This window comes from Columba livia, chromosome 8 (assembly GCF_036013475.1).
Source record: "Columba livia isolate bColLiv1 breed racing homer chromosome 8, bColLiv1.pat.W.v2, whole genome shotgun sequence".
In the NCBI taxonomy this organism is placed as follows: domain Eukaryota; kingdom Metazoa; phylum Chordata; class Aves; order Columbiformes; family Columbidae; genus Columba; species Columba livia.
Genome location: NC_088609.1, coordinates 22576534 through 22602369, shown reverse-complemented (window position 1 = coordinate 22602369; position 25836 = coordinate 22576534). Strand labels below are relative to the sequence as shown.

Here is a 25836-nt window from a genome sequence, read left to right as displayed (position 1 = left end):
GAGTTAAAGGAAAAACAAACAGATAAAAACCCAGAAACCACACAGATAAATATCAGTGCTCTTGTGAAAATGTTTGCCTCCTGTGCTTCAGGGACAGCCTTATACTTGGAGACTATTGCAGGATGATGTAAATAAAACTGGTTTTCACTGCAGTGCTCTCTCTCCCACAGAAATTCTTTGTTAACTGCTGAAAGACTGCATACATAAGTATGCTGAACAAAGTAATTAGGTGCAATGGTTCTACAAATCTTAGTTTTCAATTGGGTTTTTAAAATTAAGTAACAATGTGAATAATTGAGTAAGCTGTACTTTTATTCCTACCTTATTCATAATTAAAAGCAAAATTCCTAGAAACTAAAGTGATACTTTCTGACAGATTATAATCTTCTATTTCAGTGTTCATACGATTTTAATGTTGCACTTTTTTAAAGATTCATTGCTCCTCATGAGTTTGATGGCACAGAATCAAATGGTGAAATGCTACAACAAAATTGCATTTAGCAGTTGAGAGCTTATACTCAAAATTTCATTTTTTCAGAATCACTGCAGTGTCCTTTTCATTTGCAATGCTATTCTCCTCTTCCCTTCAATGGGATGATTCTTATGAACTCAAAGATGTGTATCAGAATGTGGATATGCTACATGTGACTCTACACATTAAAACTGCAGCACCCCAAAGAGCTTTGCTACTTTTTCATGCTCTAACCTAAGCAAGTGCCTCTGCAAGTATTTGGTAGGTGAAGACTCAACTGCACAGTGATGTGCAGGACCCAAAGGAATGGTACATTCTCTTCAGACACACAGTACCCTTGACTGCCACCAATTTTATAAAACATGCAATGTGTAAAATTAATAAAGGGAGTCTTGACATTAAGACATGTGTTTGTTGCCCAGCACAAAAATGCACAGAGGGAAATAATACCAGGCAAAGCACTGCAGATTTCTCTGATCACCTCCCCTCCTGGAGCAGACCAAACTCAGAAGGGAGGAGGTGTAAGCTGAAGAGGAGGAGGGATGTAGATAACTCATGGACAGTAGGATAGAACTCCCTTTTTTGTCCCGCTTACAGGAAGCTGTTCTAAGTCCTTCAGAAAAATCCTGTATCACATAACATAGAAAGTGCTGAAGAGAAACAGTGGTCACCACACAAATTTCTATTTCTCAGTTCTTCTTTAAACTATCTGGATATTTGTCTATCAGTCTGTGTGGCAGGAGGCATCTTTGATTTTCCCACTGCAGAAAGGAATTTAGAAGCACCTTGAGTGGAAGCACAGGAGATCTGCCTCTTATTTCCCCCCCTTCAAACATGCTGTCAGCTTTGCCTCCTCTCTCACTGTGCCATAACTGCATTGTGCCCAGAGGAGGGGCTCTCTTCCCCCTCCCCTGTATATGCATTTTAGCTCTAGTCTTGCTTTATTTTGTGACAGCTTTCATAAGAGACCACCACCAAACAGTAGGCATCTATGTACATTCATCTCCAAACTAGAATGAATACATTTTAAGTAAATAACAATGATTAAACCACAGCCAGCAGATTTTTAATAAGCATTAGATAAAGAATCCATGTGCAACTTTCTGCAAAAATATTTTTAGTAAACAATATTAGCAAATGTCATTGTTTCCAGATTTTGATTCTGCAGGAGAAAAAGCAAAATTAGATTTTCTAATTAGAAAAGAAAACATTCACGTTTCAAAGCCTTTTAGTTGTCAGGCCATCTTCTGCCTTCAGTACAGGAAGGACAATACATTGGGCAACCTCAACGGCTCTGGAGGCGCTGTGAGGCTATTATGACATTTTCTTACACAGTGTTTATTTTCTCTTATTTTGACCTGAATATTATCCTGTCAACTTAAGCTAGCACCAGTCTAAAATTATTCACTTTGTTGATAAGTAAGATGGTTTAAAAATGAGGAATTCTGAGGAAAAAAATTCCTCGTTACTTATTCTAATAAATTCTTCCAGGTCCTGTTACATGCTATTTCTTTCTCTAAGTGACACACATTTGTCTGTGATGCAGAGAACCAAATGCTCTTTCATTTGGCATTAATTCAGGGCTGGGTAACTATTACTTAGGAAAGGAGAATGTGGTTCACACTCCTGCCACCTATACTTTCCTAATGAGCAGGTCACCATCCTTGGAAGGACATGCAGATCATGGCATATAATAACACAGAAGAAAATCCCGCTTCCTCAATAAACTCTCAGAGAGACCTACTAAGCCACTGATTGCAGAGCTATTGATTTGAACCTTAGTGAAGACTTGTCAATTCATTTTCAACAGACTCAGCAGGGTGATGCTTAACTAGGTCAAAATTAATCACTTGCTGATGGGCAAGAATCACTGATACAGATTCATGCAACTGAGTTATTCATGCTTTTTCACATGTTATCGTCTCTGACTAGAATAAGTCTTGCTGAAACTCTTTACAGGAAAAAAAAAAACACAATACACACACAAAAAAAAACACAGTAAAAAAATAAACCACACACACACAAAAAAAGCAACCAAAAGAACCACAGCAAACAACAAAACACCAACCAAACAGCATCCCTCTTGAATAACTGCGTCTCATCTCTCTTAGCATGCTCTTTTGCTTCTGCTTAGATTTACTTTGACAAAGTTCAGTGTGAAATACAAACCACTATCAGCACACAAATTCACACAGATGCAGGAGACAAGCAAAAATCCATGCACCACAGCTCAGCTCCTCCAACTCCATGGGAAATGATTTTCCCTATAGTACGCAAAAGAATTAGAATGTGCTGAGGGTCTGCTCAATGGCAGCAGTTTCACAGACAGGCATGCCAACTTTTGTACAATTCATTCTAAACTGACAGGATCAGCTTGGTGTCAGCAGCACATGGACAAAGCATGCTTCATGGCCGTGCTCTCACACCACTAACAGGACAATGAAAGCTAGAGGCTAAGCCTTGAGTGCAGATTTCTGGGGGAAAATGAGCCATACCTGTATCTCTTCTGTTAATATTTTAATTCATTGCTGTTTATAAGTGATTCTATAACGTTAAAGCATTGAAAAAAAAAATCTATGACAACTTTTTTTGTGGTTTGCAGTTTTTGCTATATATATTAAATATTTTTTACCTGACATTTTTTTGTTCTGCTCTCATGAATAAAGTTAGAAATATTCAAAAATAAGTCATCATCCCCAAAAAGATTTATCAATTTTTGAAAACGGGAATTTGAAAAATTGTTTATAGTACTCCACACAGTGGAGTTTCTTTTGTTAAAAGAAAGTACTACTGTAGTAGTTCAGGCAGATGATAATTTATCATACATTAATGTTATAATACAGGTTGCCGGGTCAGCAAAGTCTATTTTATGCTTTTACTGGATGAATGACATTTTTAGAGATAAGAGTAAGTTCAAGTGAAATTCCCCATTTAAAACATTGAAGACCTGCACAGAATGCTGTCGCCACACTGCATCTGCCCGTGCTTCAGTTCCACACACAAACACTCGTGTGCGCGCTTGCGCACATCCACTTATTGCCTTCGATGAAGATGTTCAAAACAGTCCATTCCTGATATCCAGGAGAAGAACCTAGTGATGCGTGCTTTGAGGGAGCTTTGTTGTAAAGCATCTTCTTGATTGTTACTAATACCTTGATTCTGTAACACCTAAAACATGTATATTTGAGGAGTCACACTGAATATATTGTTCCTTTTCCTATGTTTAAGTATTATTTTATCTGAATGTTTTATATGGTGATCACAGTTTGCATTCACACAGAAACAATTCTTGTACAATCCCCCAGAAGTAGATTTAAGCAGACGAGTCGACCTGAATTCAATTTCAAATGCTTGACATTCAAACAAAATTGCTTATGGTCTTTTATGAGCTGCCTCTCCTGGGTATGTGTTTCTGTGCATGAAACAACGTTGTATTGTATCTCCTTTAACATACTGTATTATCAAGGGAGAACGATTATGACAACAGAAATCTGAAAATCTCCCTGCAAGCTAACAGAAGCACACGGACTCTAGTCAGGCTGTCCCAGAGATACACATACATGCACTAAAATATGGTCTGTATGGAAACCTATGCACACCTTTGGACATCTAGCACAGCAGTACTTGGATACTTCTGATCTAAAACATTTTCAAGGAACAGAAATAGATACAAAGCCTCTCCCCTGTTTGCCTATAGTATGATGAGCTAAAACATCTCTGTGTTCTGCTCTCAGCCTGTGAGCTCAGTGACAGGCCACCAGTCTGCCTAGAGAGCCCAGGGACCCCCCAGGCCATGCTGGGTGTACACAGGTGCACGCACCACTGAAAGGCTTCTTACTACCAAAATACTTAAGGCCAAGGAAAAAGCAGTAACGCTGAGAAGTAAAATTAGGAATATCCTTTTCTGACACTGTGAAGAAACTATTCTATATCTCATGAATAATCAAGATAGAGTAAATAGAAAAAAACATTATGTACTAAAAACAGAAGGGGTAAGCTTCCCCAGTCTTAAAATACTATCAAGATCCATTGCAATATCTATACTTACTGTTGTTAAAATGTTTTATCACCACCATTACCTTTGGCATGCACACAAAAGAACCAAGAATTACAGTGTCAAACCCAACAAGATTTTTGAGACAATCAACCCTGATAGTCACTAGCAATTGGTTAGGCAACAAGAGTGTTAAATATTGTGAGAGGAATTGTAAATGCTTATCACCATTAAAAGTTAGAAATGGCTGTGCTTGACAGAGAGGAGAGACACTCTAACCTAAAGACCCTGAACTATCTGTTTCTAGTTCATAGTCATGCTGGAGAGTCAGTCCTGTGGGTGGAGTATAAGAAACCTCATTGCAACAAGGAATGGTGGCTGTGTTTGGGGACATGGTTTGGCCATTGCTGACAGAAGTAGCACTAAGCAGGAATGCCAAGCAGAGGCTTTGGGGATAAATGCAGCTTAGCTGTCAAATAGAGCACTGCGGAGAACCCACTGTGCAAATAATGTTGAACAGCTACAGAAAGTACTGATGATCTGACACAGTAATCATCTCACAGGAGACAAACCATAGTGCTTCTCCTAAACCAAACACTTCCTTCTAAAACCTCTAACCTCAGCATTCTACCTACTGCCTCAATTAGTCCTAAAATGCTCCATGTTCCCTTAGCATTTGCTTTTTTTAAAGCTAGAATAGTAATTTTTTAAAAGAGGCTAGGAGAGTCAGCAACTACTACAGGACGTGTACAAGCCCTCTGTAAGCGCTGGCCAATTTCAGGTGACTTTAGTATGAAATAACATCAGTCGACCCTGAAACAGGAAAAAATAGTTTGTGACTGCACTGGAAGAAGTTGAACTTTACACTCTTCCAGGTACCATGAGAATATTCCTATTTCCCAGTAACTCTTGCAAAAGAACAGGAATCTCTAACCTTGCCCGCGGTAAGAAGAGAGCCAGCTAACTGCAACATGAACTGTCTTGTAAGAGATGAAGAAGGCCAGAGACAGGAGAGAAAAAGGAGCAGATGGATGAGTGATGAGGTTTGTTGGCTTTCATTCTTCTCATTAATTCTGAAGATGAATGTAGTTAAGGTGAAAGCAATAAGTCTGCATTGCTGAGCCAGCTCTGGCAAGGATTCTTCAAGGAGACACTCTGTAACTATATGGCTCATTTGAGTGCATGAGAAGTGGATACCCATGCAGAACAGCTTAATCATCTGCATGCACCACAATTAAACAGAAGCGTCATGCAAAAATGATCTACCCTCATCATTAACCAGCAGCAGCTCAATTCAGAATATTACAAGTACACATATTACTATTTAAGTGCACTTCAAATGTAGCTCTTGACCTCCACCAGATCTCAGACAGTGGCAACACGGACAGCATGCAAAGCATGCCAAGAGCATTCATTCTTGAGCAGGAAAAAGCACTGGAATAGCAAGTAGCAGATCGGGAAAAGACAAAAATAAGGTGCTTGGAGGTCTGTGTGATGCACAATGTGCTTATTCATTTACACGTAAATTTATAACAAAATTGCAATGTCTGAGGTCCCCTCTGGTAGGCATTTCTAATGAAGTCATTCTTTAAGACAGCATCTTTGAATTGCTCGCTCCCAGATACACACATAGTTCTTATTTTTAAATACCAATAACAGAGTTGCATTGTTTCATGCTTGCACTGTCTTAGCCCATTATAACTTCAGTCAGTCAGGATTTGTGCTACTCTTGGTGCTAGTTTCTGACAGTAACCTGACTTTAACACTGACACAGGAGCTTGCACATTGAGAATAAGGAAAAACAGATTTAAAATAAGCCACATGTAAACATATGTGCTTTCAGAATATAGAACAGCCCTAACTGAAATGTAGTGAAAAGTAACTTGCACATGGCTAAAGTAGGCAAAAGGCAAGTATCACAGAAATTATTTAGCACCTCTCTCTCTCCAGAGAAGAGCAAAGGATGTAAAATAAGAAGGGAGTTAAAAAGAAAAAACTAAGTTAATAATTCTTGTAGTGATGGTAGTTAATTGAAATGGTTCAATTTAGACCTTTGTTCCACATAAGTATTACTCTTTGTGCCTTTTATTTAACAGGGCCCAGCTTCTATCTAAAACTTTAGTCTAAACATTAAAAAAAAAAAAAAGTCCACAAAAACTCAACATCTGAAGCACTCACAGGTAAGTAATTTTTTCATCAATTATTTGCTACTTCAAATTTAAACTTTCTGAGGGTGGAAACAGGAGAAAGCATTTCCCAACAAATAGCAAACTCCCACCTCTTCCTCTCTGTCTGGAAAGAAGAAAGGCTTTGCAACATAGACAAAGATGAACCCACACACTGAGATATCACCAAGACCACCCTGCTGGCGGTCTTCAATATAATTATCCAGAGAGAAGTTCCATGACAGCAAACAACTACCTTCTACTGCCATGCGAATATGGGTTCAAAGGAAATATGTTCTTTCATATAATAAGAGACCTTGGCAGTTCACAAATGTGAACTCAAGCAAAGCAAACATTCCTGCCACCACCTTTGACACTCTCCCAATGTTTTCCCCACAATATCTCAATCAAGCCTAGGTCAATTCTGAGAAAAAGAACAGTGTTCATCATGAGTGAGGGTGTCAAATCAGGTAGATTAAGTTAACATGATCTCTTTTTTCCCCGAAAGAAAAAAAAAAAAACAAAAAACAAACAACAGCCAGATAATGTGCATTTCTTGCCTATGATGGCTTTTGAGCCACAGAAATGGCTTCTACTGCAGGGGAGCCTAGCACATAATTAAGACATGCTCTTATTCATGTAATATGTCCTAGGCCAACTGACATCTTGTTTTGTTTTGACATTTTACAGAAAGTTTACTGAATGGATTATTTTGAAGATACACATTCATCATCTAAACACTTGTTCAAGCAAATTAGACTCTGACCTCCTTATGACAACATATCAGCAGAAGTAGCTTAGACATATTTGGTTCAAAAAGGCGTGTTAGATCATTCTCAAAAGAAATCTTTTTTCCCTTCAGGGAAAGGCATAACAAACCCCGGGCTAGCAGCCATTCTTATACAAGGACAACTCCCGCCTCTTCCAAGTGACTAAGAAAGACTGGGAAGTGGTTAAAAACATTTCTTATGTTTAATATAAAAAAATGTAAGTTATAATTTGGAGTTAAAAGAATGCCATAGAAACATACTTTTGGTCCCCTTCACAGTATAGAGTTGTTCACTATCTTCGAACATGGGCATAACATGGGAAATTTTAACAAATAATGACGAATAAAGTAATTAGAAAAAAGTTGAATTGCTTTCATACTTTGCATCAATAGTTCAAACCTTCCCCCAGTAAAAATGCCTAACATGTTTTCTTCATTTGGTTATGCTATCTATTTCAGTGTCTGTTTGCTCCCAAAATTGTTCAGACATAATCTTATCTAACACTTACATACTATAGGTTCATCTCCAAAAAACGCAACTTTTATTACAGGAAACCACAAAAAATTTTAAATACATCACAATACTTACTCATGGAAATTCAGGAGACTTACTCAGGCATATTCAGGAGACTATCACTAGCAAGTCCTAGCCCAAAATCCCATTTGCTCTGGCAAGAGATGATGGCTTTTGTGCAATTACTGTATGTCCCATGTTACTTGTTACTCTCTACTATCATCACATTCATCAAGCTGTTTGCCCCACTAGCGCAGATGTCAGATCCCCAGCATTTCCAAATGGGTGCCCTGCCCTGAGGCCAGCACGTACCTGATGATAAAAACCCCATAGTTGATCCACAAGGGACTGGACCCCACGCTCTACACTAGCCTGAGGACATACCCCAAAGCAACAGGATAAATGCCACTTGTACCTGAATGACAAAACCCTTGGGCTCAGGGGTTAGATATCCTTTCTGAGCACTTCAAGCTCCATGGACTCTCAGCCAAAGTGTTAATCAAACTTAATTGAGGAACACAAGGAAAGAGGGCCTCAGATCTACACAGCCTGACTCCATTGACTTAGCAGTGGCTACAGCAGCAAACTGGACTGATACGCAGTGACTGGTCTTGGAGGTGACATGAAGAGTCTCCCAAGGAGTGTCTGAATTCTTCCCTTCTTTTTCCTTCACTGCCATCTTTCCTTACTTTAAATCTGATTACCTTGGCACTCTTGTCGAGATAGTTTAGGATCATCCTTCCAGGAAAACTACATTTTATTTAATTGTTTTTTAAAAAGTCAGACATTACCTTTTCTAAAGGGCTTTCTACTCGGGGTATGCTGATCATGGGCATCTGGGCCAGATTATCCATATGAGAATGTTCATGTTCTGGCTGACGTCCTCTGAAGTTATTTACCACACAGACAACCTAGAAGAGATTAGAAGATAAACAGAATAGCTAAGGAACAACTCATTTTTTGAGCTTTGATCCTGTCATACATAATTAGGCAGAACTGACACCAGCTTTAGTCACAGCTCACAGCAGAAACACAGAAATGTGAAGTTCATGTTTTACAGAAAATCCTTAATTAATATTTCAAGACAAAAGATTTTCAACCAATTTATTGTTACATCCATCATCTGAGAATCAAAAACCCCTCTATCTAAAAGCAAATCCATTACCTAAGCTGAATAATAGAATACCAATTATTAGCTGTGTCATGAATAGATGTCCAGAACACGTGCAGCAGAATATGGCAACCACCTTCAATTCCTATGAAAGGCCAGTACCATCTAAACTTTGAGCAGCCAAGACTTTCTCAAATAGAGAATAAGAAAGGGAGAACAAGAAGGCAAGGATCATCCCCAAGTTTGAACTAAACTCTAAACTGCTCAGGGCAGCAGTGACTCTCCCACAAGGATATAGCAACATGATATATACCAGTTAGTGTTTCTACTAATTCAGACATACAGCCGAGCTGCAACGTTTGCCCATTGTATTTTCTTCACAACACAAAGAAATCTGATGTAATGCTACTAAAAGGAGTTTATGCAATGTTTATCACAATATATAAGAAAAATGCTGGAACATATTTCTTTTCTATTCTGTTTTCTTTTATGATTTTAGGGGCACAAACAGAATGGAAAAACTTCCTACAAATAATCAACCAAATTTATAATAAAAAATAAAAAATAATCAACCAAATTTATAAATCCTGGACATCTTGTATGGAAAGGAATATTTGGAAGTGCAAGCAGGTACATTTTACAGAAGACTGAAAGCTACAACTCACATTTCTCAGAGGAGTAAAAACACCGACCTCAACCATTACTGTGAGAGTTCTCAGCCAAGCCAAGTCTTCAGATCCAAGATCTTGAGATCAAGACCTTGAGATCCAAGAATCAAGCTCAAAAGTTTGTTCATAGGGAAAACTTTCAAAAGGTGTTTTTAGCACTATTACAAGCTGCCATGCAGACAAACCTGCAGGCAGTAAACAGCAGTGACTATTCTATGCTATAGTCTTGCACTGAAGTTACCAGTGAAGGTAATTAATAGATTAGTGGCAGCTTTATGACACAGATACTAGTCATTGTGAACTGTGACTAATGATCTGTTTTTGGAACACAATTCCAGAAAGAAAAAGGCTAAACAAGGATTTTTTGATACAGAATATCATAAAATTTCAATGCAAAATTGAATGAGAACGAAATAAATTCAATAAGGTTACTTTAAAGCCAAAAAAGAAATGCTACTTATTCTTTGATCAGTGTAGGTATTACTATACTAAATTTAATACTTTATTCTCAAAATCATAACTAGATGTTATTCTGAAAGATATAGAGTTGCTTAAAGGGGAGCTTGATGCAAAAATTATTGGTTGAAGTGCTACAATCTGGCTGATAAGGAAGCCAAAAGAGATAATTTGATCAGTCCTTTCTAGACTTCACATTTCCAAGTGTATGTAAATATAACTAAGGAAACTGATACTTAATTAGAAACAAAAATTAAAAACACCTCTTCTGTCATTTAGTTGTCTGGAAAGTCAAGGCTGACAATATTTATTTAAGAGATACAAAGTTATACACTGATTTTTCAAACAGAAGTATTAATAACATAGATATACACTTACCAAAAATACTGCTATAGATATTCCAATTACAAATCCTGCTATTACATCTGACCAGTGATTTCGATACTCTGCTACTCTGTTGATTCCAGTAAGGAAAGCCAAGCACATTAAGCCCAAACACAGAACGGGTTTTGCAAGCCTTGTTCCTCTGGCTTTTACTGTGTTGGTGATATACATCTGAAAATTAGAAAAGAAAAAAGCATAAGACTGATGGATATCTCCCACTAATTGGTGAATAAAATCTCTACATTTTGCTTGAACAGACTATGTGTATTCGTCCTTTTTTTTGGCAGGGGGGCAGGGGGCACGTAAAGAAACATGAAAAAGTGCTAGATAAAGTCATCACACCCTTTTCCTTGGGATATAGAAAAAGAATTAGACCATATAACAAAATTACATTTTATGTGAACCTGAAAAGCCCCCAAAAGAACAGGCGCATTACACAATCCTATCCTATTACTCCCAATCTATGTATTTATTAATGCATAGAGGTACAGAGACTGATCAAATTTTCACTGTGCAGTGTTGACAATAATAGAGAAAGATCTTTACCCTGAGAGGGGATACATCAAGGCCTTGTTTTTATTAGGAAATGTCTTTCTTGCTCATACACAACTCTTCTATGTGACTAACTAGAGACTTGTCAAAAAGCAGTGAAAATAGAGCTAAATGCCAGCATCTACTTTTATAAACAATGTGTGATAGTTTCAACCAGTGCTGAACCAATACACCCCTGTACTTCACAGACGGTGACTGAGAATGTTCAGTACCAGTCACTCCCAGCACATAAACCAATCTAAATGCAGAACCTTTTATGCATCAGACTCCAACAAATCAATCTGCCCTGCTTGCAGGCTGACTCTCCCAGTGCAATAGGACTGAACTAAAAGCACCGCCTGATGACAGAGCAGCTCTTCTGCCCTAAGGGTGCATTAGTGACTACTAGGTTTAAGCCAGCACTTTCCAAATTCTGATGGGTCAATGGAAGAAACGAATACCAAAGCTTTCAATTTTCATTTTGTTGAAAGTTCCCCCCCTGAAAAATCATACTTCAACTAACAAGATTTTTGAGGATAAACTATTTACTTTCTGCAGAAGATATTTCTGCAGTTAAACCACTGAAATCCCTAAACCCTTCACATTTAGATTAAGAGTTGAAGTTTTTAGATTAAAGAATACAGATATTTTCTATGGAGTTTCACTAGAGACTCCAAGTGCGTAACGCCATCCCTTTGAACTGCAAAGGGAAACAGATGAATCTGCATCAAAGAACCACTACCTTTTTGGCCAACAACTGGGCAGTCCTTTGTGGTTTTTTGTGCTGTCTGAAACTTCAGCTGAATTTACTGTGCAATCAGTTATGAAGTGCTGCAATAATCCACTCAGGAAGAAGTTTAAGAAGTTATGATAAGTGAAGGAAGTAGTGGTCAGAGCCTGTCTGAAAAGAGCAACATCTGCTAGTAATTTTGTTCAAAACACTGGAGAAAGATCCACAGCTTAGAGGACAAATCAAAGCTTAAGTTTAAAAATACTGCAACACATACATCTGCAATGTACCTTGTGTGATGAACAGTAAAGTAGTAGCAAGATTTTAACTAATCCAGACAGAGCAAAGGTTTGGAAAAAAAAAAAAAATTGGGGGTGTATCTCCAAATCATATTTTTCCTCTCTTCTTCCTAGACCATTTAAGACACAGTGTTTCTCCCTTTGCTGACTATTCTTTTAGTTTAGCTCATTATATTTTTGCAGGTTCTCTTCAATGAGTTACTCCTACCACATGGAACGCTGATAAAATAACTGTAACTTTAATTTCCAGCTTTTTAGCCCCACTGGTTTTCTTAAGCTACAGAAGGAGTAGTGCATGCTGAGTTACTCGGCAACCCTCCATTTTAGTGAGTTTCACCATACTACAGAGTACACCACCTTTATCCACATTCACACATGTGAGAATGTCCGGTGCTGGGGAAAATATTCCAGTATTTTGAATACGCAGCAAGGTCATCAAATTTTAAGTACAGCTTGGGTGAAGTTGAAACAGGGAAGTTGGCAGGAAGCTATCCTGCATTTAATTCTGCTTTGTGGCATATTACATCAAAATTACTATCAAGAAGGAAAAGTTAACTCAAAAAAGAGTGTAGTTTGCTTAAGGCAGGTCTTGATGTATTTCAGTTACCTACATCACCTGGTAATCACCAAAATGATTATGTCAATTTTTATGAAGTCAAAACACATTATAATATCAACACTTGATTCTGTAGTACTTCAGTCAAACTTCAACATTTTTAATATAAAGCTAAACTGAAAAGTGCTCTCCAGAATATTTTTGTAATCTTTTCACAGTCAAGCATGTCCTTCAAATCCCTACTCAGACAAAGCACTTAGTAGGATGAACCAATTGCAGACTCATGCCGTGCCTCATGGAATAATAACGACCTCCATTTGCCGAGTCCCTTCCTACACGTGCAGTCAAGATGACCATGCCTGGTCATCACGTTATTTACAATAACATGAGGGTTTTGCCAGCATAGGCACCATTTTTGTCTTTTCTTTAACAAACAAACATCACTGATGTTAAGAATAGACTAAAACATACATTAAAGAATCAACAGAAACAGAATAAACTGAAACAGTGTAGCAAAAACTCTGTATATTTGCGAAACTCTACATAGCAAAGGTAGACTCTTTCAAGGCAGGATTCATGGATGTCCATTTTTAAACTTGACCTCTTGTAGCTCTAGTACAATCTATTAACACAGCCAACTCAGTCAAAGATCTGATTTGCATTAAGCATGAAATATAATTAAGCAGTAGTTTTCTTCTTGATTCTGGAAGAAAAGCTATAAACCAGAACAGTCAGTAATCAACAAAGAATAAACCTCTTAAAAAGATTTTTCTTCTCTTACTTTTCATAAATATTAAATGCAGTATCAACAAAGGAAAATAGCTCAGTGATTTAAAACATTAGTGAGAATGAATGACAATATACATTCTTACATGGCTAGAGATGTTTACTGAACAAGTCCATCTCACTTCCTTCTAAGAACAGAAGTTTGGAGAAAAGGAATCTAATTAAAGAAATCTTTTAACTTAGGCAACAACAAAACCAACAGCAGTTGGATTTTGTACATAAGGTCAAGGATTGATACAGTAATTGGCATTAGTTTTGCAGGCTGTACATTCTCCTGCAACATCAGATCGGCAGTGAATCTTCTCTTGAAGAACTGCTGCTATTGCTTTTCCTTTTCCCTGAAACAAGATTTTAGTATGAAAAGATAGAAAGAAGGTACCAGGAAGTAGACACTGTCAGAGTCATATAAGGAACCGTTCTGTATAACGGTCACTAGATTTGCACGAAAATGCAAACATTTCACCTTCAGTCTTCAAGATGCTGGAAGTGAAGTCTTCAGAGAACCTCATAAATTGAAAGAAAAAACTTTAATTGAAGTTGTTTTGAAAATACGTATTTGAAAGCGTCATAATCACCAAAGACACAGCAACCTGTGAGATTCCTGACATGACTGTTTCAGATCGTAATATAAGGAACAATCATAGTGTTGGCACTTAACTTATACTGGGAAAGCTTTCAAAAGTGTCTTGTTGCAAATCTGACTCATGTGAAATATGTCCTAACTCTAGTGAAAAAAAATATTCCAAAACATGTAAGAGAACAACAGCAATTGTATGTCAGTTGCAGGACAAAGTGGCCTTGTGGGCTGTGCTGCAAACTCTTCCTAGTCGTCTTCTTTCAGCTGTCTCTAGGCTCATCCACACCAACATCCATGCACACAAACACACATGTAACGGGTCCCAGAGTCCCATTTTAGTTAGAGTGGAGCTAGTCATCAGTCCGGGTGCACCAGCTGGGAGGGAGGTTAATTTTCCCAGCTGATTTCATCAGCCTGGGACCAAGGGATACGAGGCGGAAGATTCTCTCTGTACTTGCTGTTTCAGTCCTCCCTGAAGCAGATGGTCTGAGGGACGGACAAAGAGACAGACCAGTCCGTTAGTGGGCAGAGAATAATGACTCATCAAGTGACAAGCAGAAAGAGGAATCACTGTACAGGCACCTATCCCAGGCAGTGCGCCAAATATGAAGTATCTCATGCTTTGTTTTGCTTTTATACTATGCTATCATTAAGGAAAGAGCCTTGAAGTATTAAAGTAATATAAGTAATGTTACTGATGTTCTACCTGAGGAATGCACAACTTTCAATATTCATCATACCTACAAGAAAAGAGATACTTGGAGATCAAAAAGCTGAAAAAGTAGTGGGCTATAGTGGATGGTAATCTATATCCAGATTCAATGTTAGAATCTTGTTTGACAATCTTCAGATTTCTTGATTAGTAATTATTGGGTCAAACCATTTCTACATCAAACCACAGTCATATTCTCAAATCATCTGGGCCTTTCTGCAACTGCCCACTGAAGATTTTTTTAGTGCTTTTGAAGCCTCCTCTGTCTTTCTCCGTAAGTTTTGCAGTAGTTACTGATGACCGTAGACAAAAATTGGCTTTGAAAGTCAGGGGTCTGGGCTGGCAAATGGAAGAGAGAGAAAGCTCTAGAAATGCTGGATGTTTTCCACTATGAAATCCCCACAGCTCTAACTCTAAACAACTGCAGAAGGAAAGAAGTATCTTTCAGTGTTCCAGGACTGTTAGATACACCCAAATATTAATTAAAGCTGATTCAGTCTACAGACGTCATTATCTTGAGTTATTATATTGTAACGAAGAACTGACTGACAAGAAATATCTAGAGGTCTTTAGATAAATCCCTGGACCAAACTGTGATGTTCTTTTACTATCCAGCCTGAAAGTAACCAAAACACCCAATGTATAAAGCCCATGATATATGCTGTAAAATTAGAATCAAGGGATTCTTTCATTTGTTTCACCAGGTACTGAAAAGAAATTCCACTTTCCTAATACTGCCCCTGAAAAGCAGCCAAAAAAAATCCTTTAATTCTTTAATTTCCTAACAAAAAATGGACAGGCACTTAAAGATGAAGGAGAGGTGAAACGACACCAGGCCAACACCTAAAGATAGGATCAAAGAGTGACACTAAGCAGAATGTCACCATGTTACCAGCACTGTGACCCAGACTGCCTTGCTGTCTTTTCCCAGTGACTCATAAACAGAGCAGCAGCAAACAAGATACAGTAGAAGCCCAGGAGCAAAAGCCTTGCAGAAAAGATGATCACGGGCCCAACAAAAGCTCTGCAGAGAGGAAAAAATTATTTGTCATCTTTACCTGCCAGCCTTGCCTGAGGCTGTAGCTGAGGTCCAGGGTTCACAGTACAAAGCAGCAAGAGCAGCCTATAGACCTAAGGGATATGTCAGTTATCAAGACATTAAACCTGCTCCTTTATCATTACAAATCCAAAGAAAGTCTGAAACGTATGTGGTAACACTAAGTTCAAACACTACCCTACAGATGGGTTGACTGTTCTTGTCAAATGCAGTAACACAATAAAAAGTAAACATTTAGAGAACTAATTAAAATTTATCTTTAACTACAACTAGCAATGACCTAGATCTGCAGCACCAAAGGACAACTGTTAATCACAAGTCTTTTATTTAAATCCATGGTAATAGACTGACTAAATCCTCATATATCACTTCAAAATCCTACCAAAAAAAGACCCATGACTTTTCATTTCTATGTCTCAATTGTGGAAAAAACCCAAGTATGTACATACTTGGCAGCTTCAAAATATATCTCTAATTGTCCAAGCTGTGTCGGTATATGCATATCAAAATGTGGCTTATACAATTACATTTAACTTAATAAACTTGCAGTGTTTGCCTTAACACTTATGTTAGCAGGTAGTGTTTCAGCTGAGAAAGGGTGAATTCCAATACCGAAAAGAAATGAAAGCTGATGCAGTCAACATATTAATGTAACTCAAGAAAAAGCAAGCAAACCAAAAGATCTAAGACAAGTTGAGTAGACACCTAAGGAGTAATCCAGGTAGCAACCAACTTGGTTAGAGATTCTGGAAAAAATTTACAGTAGTTCATTTTGAAGACTCTGGTACACTGATAATATAAACCTACAAGTCTCAAGAAGACAGGTAATGCATCCTTGAAAGTGCCTGGGTTTGGAGCAGGGTAGAGACTAACCATAGTGCTGCCACTCAACATTTCCATTGCTAAGTCTTTCTTGATAGGTACTGAGGGAAAGTAATGGAGGTAAACATTACAGAGAGGTCTAAATATTAGCAATACAACGGTTTGAAAAAGACTGTACTTCCAGCAGGAGGGGAATTCAGAGTTACCATAGCAGCCACCCACTCTCAAAAGAGGGGAGGGGAGGGGAAAAAGGAAGACTCAAGAACTTAGATGAAAAAAGAAGCTATTGTTAACAAGACAATATGCACAGCTGCTAGATGATAAGGACATGGTTGCACTTAAATGGAACAAGATAGGGGAATTATCAGATAAAGAATCAGCTTTAAGTGGATTGATGGGTGAAATCACCCAATTCTGACATTGTTTTTGTTGCCCGCTCAGAGAGCAAGGTCTCTGGATCAGCTTGCTGTCTTCTTATGTCTTTAAGCTTGTTGTGTTTTTTGCACAGCTGGCTGAAATGTTCAGGGAGGCTTCTGTAGCAATCCGCCCCCCTCCCAAAAATTTCTGTTAACCAAAAAGAAAGCACATTCTGTATCAGAGATTATATGCTCATGAAATACTAGCTGAGTAATCCATGGAAGTCTTTATGTCCATGCTTTCAATAACTGTTGTACCACAGCTAATACAAGGAGTAGGCTCTGTTTAAATCTTCTAATCCAATGAATAATGATGAGAAAGTTGTTGTTCAAGGCAAACTATCCTGATAAACATCATGACAGTATCAGGATGGGAACCCAAATATTGGAACACAGAATTTCTTTCCCTGGTGTGTAAACAGTATTTTTAGTTGCAGCCATGCAACGGGATTAAAAAACAATAAATAAATAATAATCTCCCAATATTGCATCAAGGACGAAAATTTGCAGACTCTACAACTCAGCTGATATATCTTAGCAAATAATCCTATTAGGCAGCCTATAGGAATTCAGAAGTTCTAAGAACAGTTCATAGTGCTATAGTTAATTGATGACAGTGTCATGCATCATGCAGTGATATAGTAATGACATAGGATATATTTATTTTTGAAGTTATTGAAAGATTATGAAGTCATGAAACAGATCACAGTGGTTTTAGTTTTTGATGTTGCTAACTGCATATTGACCACAGACAAGACAAAGTTTGCATAAAATACTCTTGCTCATATAAAAAGCCATTGAAACTAGGTATTACACCTTACTAATATCTACATTTGTTTCTTAAAATCTATTAATATTATTTTCCTTCCTGCTTTGCAGTAGCTGAACAGTTGGTTTCCTTTAGTTACTGTGACTCATAGCAACAGTGGAAATCCAACTTTACAGATGGATGAGAAAAATAGGAGCAATTAAAATGAAGAATGCTGAATATTTTCTAAAATAGCTTGTGCCAAATTTAGAGGTATGTTTCAGTGAAGCAAAGCCTTACATATCTCCCCAAATAAAGACAATACTATTAGGAGTCTTACACTTGCCTCAAGTTAGAATAGAATTTTATTGCTCATCTCCTATTTGCAGATAACACTTTCTTGTACTAACTGATGATCCACATCTCTTAAACAGACATCACTCACAAGGAATTTTTGGTAAATGTTACTGTCAGTGCTGCAGATTTTAAGCAACTAGTTCTAAAACCATATTCAGAAGCAGAGCTGGCACACTGTCTGTGGATGGGGTTGGGATCTTTGCCATGTTGGCAAGTATCAGTTTCCAGATCAATCAGGAACTAGAAGTAAGCTTATATGCTCAAAAGCAACACACACATATATATACATGTGTATATATGCACATGCACACACACACATGTATAGGCAGGCGATTGTTCAAATACTGAGGGGATTCAAGAGATGACTCCAGCAATGACCACAGAGGCGCGCACACACTTGGTGGGTTCCCCACCGACACAATGAGCCCTGAGCCCAGCCAAAGGGCGACAAAGGACTGTGACCACCAGTGCAGCTTGGGTAAGAGACTCCCACAGGCACGTGCCAGGGACAACTTTACTAAGCACAAGATGTACTTCTGCTTAAGACCAGAATGATGCACACTCCAAACTAAGCCATGGAGTACTAAGCAGAGTTACTTGAGTGAGATTCATGAGTCACTCTGCCTCCCTTCTGCCTCCCCACCCTTCTCAGTAGCCTTTAGAACAGCTCTGCTGCCAGGCAGTAAATACCAGTTTTTACCCTAGCCCTGCTACCAGAGAGGAGAGAGGGAAGGAGGACTGGATTGTCTTGTAACCCACTTCATTGCAGAATAAGAGCCAAATGGGCTTCACATGAGCACTGAGGTACCTCTAAACACCAACTCTAGTACCTAAAGGCATGCACAGATCTCAGGAAACCTGCACAGATCAGATACTTACATATGCACACTCTTCTGCTTCACACCACCAAAGAATACAGCTCTGTGCAATTCTACTTATCCGTACTGGGTTAAAACATGGAAAGGAACCACTACCAGTCACAGGCAATCCCTGACCTTTCTCTTTACCACCCAGCAAAGCCTCCTCTCAAATTGCCTGGAAATGGGGAAAAAGTAAACCCAGAGCTTGATTATCCTAAATCTATAACCCTTTTTGGACAACTTACCCTCTCTCAGGGTTGCCTTAGCTTTCAAGCCTCAGAGAACCACTACATCTGTAACTGTCGGAATTAAGTCCCACTAATCAAATTCTCAAAGGCCTCATAGAACGTTTACATATATAAAATCAGACAAGAGTTGTCTTATTTTCTCCCCATTCCTCCCTCCTCCCCTCACAGTGTGAGCTGTTTGCTCTCAAAAATATAGTGACATTAGATAGTACAATATACTTACAGCCAGATACATAGCTGCATATACGCTTAGTGCTGCTTCTTTGGATGGGAATGTCTTTCTGGCTTTCATGATAAGGTCTGGATTTCCAGTACAGGCATGTACACTACTGATGAACTGTGTATACTGTTTACATCCAAGTGCTGTATAGTTGGGTTTACAAAGTGCAAGAAAATGTGGTGCAAGATTCCCTGTTACTACTTGTCCAGCATTTACAAAGATGTCCGTTGCAAACAGTCCAAATGCGTAAATTCCTAAAGAGGGAAACAAAGAGTTAAATTTCCTGACAATTTCAGTCCAGGGCAACATATCATAGTATTTATCATAGTAATATACCAGCTCTTTCCATTTAAGAACCTGAAAAACTCTCATGTGTATTGTACCCTAAAGATCCTGGCCCATGTAGGGAATGGTACTTTCCTACACAACTGCAATAGCAACACTGTGATGTACCCACACACACAGTCTCCCTCCATCCTTCTGAGAAACACGCTCACCTCTTCTGCAAGCCGCCCACTTTCCCAGGCCTCCCAGCCACGAGTCTGCACTGCTCGGGTTCGCTAGCTAGACTGGTACATAACTTTTGCCCATGTTCACTAAACAAAAGTGAGAGAGGCAAATTTTCCACCCTATACATCTGTTTGAGAGCCAAGGAAGTCAGGCCATGATGGAGAAGTTAACTTGAAAAACAGTAACGCATACTGGACAAACATTTTCTTTTCCCTTGCAGCTGTAAAGAAGCTGAAGTACTGAATAATTCAATATTGCCATGCACGAGTGATCTTCGTCCTCCTTCTACTATGTACATCTCTATGCATGGCATATTAATCACAATATTACCACAGTGAGCTAAAAATCTATATATTTGAGGAGCTGCTTATACTAAAGAGTTGTTTGGTTTTGTTTTTATTTTAATCAGACATATCAGCAAAGCATTAAGCACAGGTACTTGTTCATTTGAATGGAAATGCATCTATCTGGTTACTTAAAAGAAAACAGAATTTTGCAATTCTAAGGTCCCTTTCTATCCTTTCAGAAGCAGAAATGAGCCATGGAAGGAAATGCAAACACAGCACCCTGCCTAGGAGGCAAAGCCAGCAGGTGTGTGTCCAAATTCCACCTGAGCTAGAGATTTCCTCTTGCATTTCCACAGGCAAATCACCTTACCTTTCCCATACTTCTATTCACTGTGAATATAGCATGAGTTCTAGCAGTAATGGGGCACCATGAGCATTTTAATGGATGTATACTACAGCAGACAGGATGCCACAGAAACACGTGTTTCTAATGGTTAGGGTTTTTTCTCCAGCAAAGCTGGAGGACGGAGGATGATTTCTGGGATCCTGGCTGGTCAGCCATGTCACACTAATGTTAATTCACCCTGAGCTGCCGGACACTGGTGGGCAGTACATTGTGCCTGGTTGAGTGGCTGCGCAGAAGGGCCTTTTCAGCAAGCCTCGAGGGTGTGCACTGCCCCAGCATCGCTGGCCACACCATTTTGTGTGAGCAGAGCAGGTAGTGACGCCTCATCTGGTAGAACAGCATAGAGGTCACCGTTCATCCCCTCCTTCTCTCCCAATTTTTTAAATTTTTGTTTCTGTGAGCAAGGAGGGCCCACCAAGTGGGAAAGAAACCCAGGCACTGATGACACACAGAGCAACTGGAGCAGGAGGAGCTCCTCATCGTCACTTGCCACCTCCTCTGGATCTATGCAAGACAGTCTCATTCTTACTGAGTTTTAGCACTCAGTGTGACAGCGAGCAACCGTGCTCTGATGGCAGGCATGGCTGTTACACAAGCACTGCAAATACTGACACAGCTGCACATCCCGTCCCTCCCACTGCGACTGGGGCACGCAGGAGGATTAGCTGCCCCAAGGCAACGTTCCTCCAGCTGTTTCTCTTAGATACAAGCAAACAGAAGTGAGCCATGCTACATCTCCCCTGCACGAATTAAAAGGCAGCATCTGGGAATACACAATAGACATTTTGAGTGGTGGTGCTTCTCTCTCCAAACACACAATGACATAGAAAGGATGACATCTCAGACCTGCTAAGGTCCATGGTGGAGTTACAGCTGACTTCAGAGGAGCACGGCTCTTGTACAGTTTTCTGATAGAAACTATAATGCAATCTCTGGGCTAAGAAAGTACCTAAACTGGGCTTGGCTTCAAATACACATTTATATCCCAAAGTCTTCAACTTTGGCTGCTATGTGTGTGCATAGCCAAAAGAAAACTATCAACTACAGGCATGGCACAACGGTATCTCCCTTCTCCACTTCACCCTGCTCCAAGCCTGCTAGTTGTTTGTCCTCCTTGTGGTCCCATTTTTTTTTTTCTATTTTTACTGCTGTTTCTGCAACACTTTTTTTTTACCCAGACTTCCAAAAAGCTTCATTTGCTACCCAAAAGAAGAGAACTCACTGTACCTGAGTTAGGACTACACGTGAACTGTTGTGTGGTTATCCGAATACTTTTCCCAGGTCAAAATTAAAACATAATGCATCACTCCCACCATTTAGAAAATAAAGCATTAATTTTGCTCATACCAAGGAATCTGATGGTCCTGCGCACCAGTGGATTTATATAACAACAGTCTCCAGTTAATATTGTTTTTTCTTGGTTTTCAAAATCCTTTGTAGCTATCTGTAGACAAAACACTGCAGTTTCTCCAACGATAATCTTAGGGAAGCAGAAAAAAGGGAAGAGAAATGGTACATCAGATTACAGCAAGTAAAATGTACTAATATTACAGAGAAAGCTATCTCATTTTAAGGAAAAAAGACCAAACCAGCACAGAAGACAACATAAGTGAACCATGTTCTGTATGTTAATCTTCTTATGGGAGAAATATGCCTTGCTTTACTTTATTTGCATTAAAAGAAAATAAATTTCTATAATCAGGACTTGTAATCAATATAACATAACCTAGTTTTCAGGATAAGGGGAAAGAGATATAAATCTATTAGTTCAAGAACAACAGATCACATAATGCACAAGGTGTAGACCAAAGTAAAGGCCTAATCCTGGAAGATGCTGAACATTTCAGTTCCCACTCGGCTTTCACTGATACTCAGCACTTCACAGGGTTGAGCTCTAAATTCTGGACCAAGTCTGGGGCTGAGGGGGAAGGAGGCACAGGAAAAGAAATAAAAAAAGGAAAAAATAAAAATATCACAACAGAACTGCTAACATCAAAGGATTAGTTTGCCAGAAGGTACTTAACAGGGTTTGCTTCATATTTTGTCATCTAAGTTTATCAAGTCTGGCTTTAGCTTTGTTCCTCATGCCTGAACAAAGTGTCACCACTAATATTTTAACATTAAGCATGGCCTGTTTCACACTCATTACACCAAAACGAATAAAGTTCACATTTCTATAGATCATTCACATTACAGCAAGGAAGAAAAAAAAAAACAAAAAACTAAAAAAATAAAAATATAGATCTTGAATGTAAAGATGACCTTTAATTTACTCATGACAATTACGGTAAGGAGACTCAACAGCCAAAGCCATGCCTTAAGTGTATATCTATCAAAACCTGTGATACTGAAGCTTTATGGCAGGTAGCACAGGTATGGTCAAAAAGAGTAGAGCATTAGGGCCAAATACTGACCACTGTATTCCAACTTTGATTCACTGTGAGCCTTAAAGGCAAGGCTCTGCCACTCTTCTATATGAAAGTAGTAAAGCTTATTGACAGGTATATCACACTTTGATCAACAGGAATGAAGACCAGCAAATTGAAGTCTCCATACTACATAAATACAATAAATAATGCCATCAAATCTGATTAATTGCATAGGTTTTTACAAACCTTTGACCCAATAGGAAATTATAAGTGTTTTCATATATCACAATAGGTCTGAACAGTTCTACACACAGCATTGGCTTTCAAAAACACCTATGGATGATGTCTCACAAGCACAGTTGTCAACAGGAAGAATGCAATTAATGACCTTACGTAGTTATTTGTAGATCTACATAGATGACTTTAGGCTAAATTGTGACACACAGAGGGTGAAGTGCTTCTTGTAAACAATGTGGCACAAATAACAAAAATTACTGTGGTGGCAAGTGCATAAAAAGCAAAATTCAGTTTGTCACAGAAACAGCCATCATCTGTTAGTTTAGACTGGCTTCAGATCCTAGTGGAATTTTCAGATGAAACAGAAATTTCAAAACCTGATCTAACAATTATCTTCTTGCTAACGCAAGCGAATTTTTAACATACTGAAGTAACACATGATCAGTACACGCTTGAAATGTAACTCGACCTTGAATTCAAGTTCATAAAAATTATGACAACGATAAGGAGAATTCAGCCCAATGACCCCTAACAGTTCTTGGGAAAAGAAAGAAACAAAGAAACAAAGAAACAATTTTAATGTGATTCATAAAGGTGAGAACTGAAACACTAAGACTTTCACTATGTGTCACAGTAATTCCCTTGTTTCCTCTAGAATACTGAAACATCGAGGACTAGGCAACCTGAATACAGTCAGATTCTGTTAACTGGTTTGGGGATTTTTTTGCCCAGTCCAATACATTTCAGTAAAGCTATTGCAGATTTCCAATCTCTAGGAAAAAGCAGAATCAAATACAAGGGAAACACCTGTGATATACAGAGCAAAACATCTTCAAGAACACAAAGTGTGCCAGTAAGCTCAGCTCTCCAGATCTGAACAATCTTGGAATCTGCTGATCTAGGAATACAGGTTGTTGCTCTTGGCTGCAGGGAAGCTGGGGTCAGCCAATGGAAGAGCTGCTCATTCATTCATAGGAAAGGAGATCCTCACTCCCAGCAACCTGTCTTCATCAGCTGCATCTAGGTCCTTGCTGCTGGCAACAGTTTTTCCTTGTTACATTTCCTGTCTTTGATGGTGACCTGGATGAAGAAAAATCTCTGCTCCAACAATAGCAGGGAGCAGTGTTCAAGTTCTTAGCTGAACAAAACCAGCTTCAGAGTGGGTACGTAGGTGCAAGGGTCAGAACGATGCAGAACTCAGCCAAAGAAAAAGCTTTTGCTACACTAGTCCTAGTGCTTTGCCTTCAGAAGTAATCAGAGTGGGATATGTCATTGAATACAACACACATTCATCCCTATGCTCCTGTGACTTTGATAGAACCCTTCTGGAATTTGGCAATAAATACAGGTTCTGTATTTTTCTGTACTGGCAGCTCAGCCAAAGCTGTTCTCCTTCCTCCAGCCTTCAGCACAAGCACTGCTCATCTCAATAATCAGCCTATTGATGTTTCAAAGAATGGAAGGAAAATCTTTTTCTATCTCAGTAAGTCCCAGGAGAGATTCTATTTCCCAGTGCAATTCCATCCCCTTTTTCTCTCTGGCATCACTGGCAATAAGAAGCGGTACAGAGCGGAGAAAAGGGAGGGTGATGTCCCTGTTGCCCTTTACTACATGTCTGCATATTCCAGGAAGGAACAATTTCTGTATTCCCTCTGGCACAGGGACGACCGTTACCCCTTGCACTGCATATGCGAGTTGCAACCACTCAAGAATTGACATTTAAAATAACATAATTACTTGTGTACTTCTTGGCTAAGTCTTGGGGCAAAAAGTTTTTGGAATATTCCAAAACTGATAGTGAAGGACTGCAACTGAGAATCTGAAAGCTCTGACAACATAAATTTTTGGACAGAGCTACATGTGTTCAGATATAGAAATATAATTTGCAATGAAAAAAGTGAGGCTATTAGAAGTATCTTTCACCCTGTTTTAACAGGATCATACCTCTTTAGATCGCTGTACAGATTTCCTGAACAATAATGTATGTTAAAATTCTTAACTCACAGATATTTTAACAGCTGTTAAAAGCAGAGACCATCCCTGTGGCTGAGGAAACCTTTTGACATATAATTACAGCGTGTAAAGTATAAGGAAAAGAACAATTTTCACTTGACTAAAAATGGGAAGTGCCAGCTCTCTAATATTGTAAAAAACATATATAAAAATAATTTTCACAGTCCTCAGATAAAAATGCAGTGTACATAACTGTTACAAGAAGGAGCAAGACAAGAATGATTGTCCTATGGGCATCAGCTCAAGCTCTGACAGGTAGCGACTATGTCCTTGTTCCACTACGGCTTCCCTCTGTAACCTCCAGGCAGGCCCTTTGGCCTGGTTCACAGTATAAAGTCAACTAGGAGCAATACAAAATAAGTCACCCTACATAACAATATTTAACATCAATGCATACTTCAGAACTAGCATTTAGATCATCCTTTGTTTTCATGGAAGCATGGAAAAGAAATATTAACCCAGCAAAATCTGAATTACAGGAAAGGTTCTCATAACCATCTCCATGACAATCATATCCAGTCTGTGATGTGACAACCCATTTGACAGCCAGGAACAGAGTTTG

The 25836-nt window shown here is 38.8% G+C and overlaps 1 protein-coding gene across 5 annotated transcripts in view; it reads right to left on the bottom strand.

The window, feature by feature from the left end:
• PLPPR5 (phospholipid phosphatase related 5) overlaps positions 1–25836 on the bottom strand; it is a 111010-nt gene that overhangs the window by 46354 nt on the left and 38820 nt on the right. For 4 of the 5 annotated variants that reach the window (XM_065072586.1, XM_065072587.1, XM_065072589.1 and 1 more), the window contains 4 exons: positions 22003–22135; positions 19456–19706; positions 10528–10704; positions 8706–8825 (listed from right to left, as the gene is read on the bottom strand). In XM_065072586.1, coding sequence (XP_064928658.1) covers positions 8706–8825; positions 10528–10704; positions 19456–19706; positions 22003–22135 — 681 coding nt within the window. Of the gene's footprint in view, positions 1–2; positions 3641–8705; positions 8826–10527; positions 10705–19455; positions 19707–22002; positions 22136–25836 lie in introns of those variants that run through there. The other variant, XM_065072590.1, reaches the window with a different exon arrangement.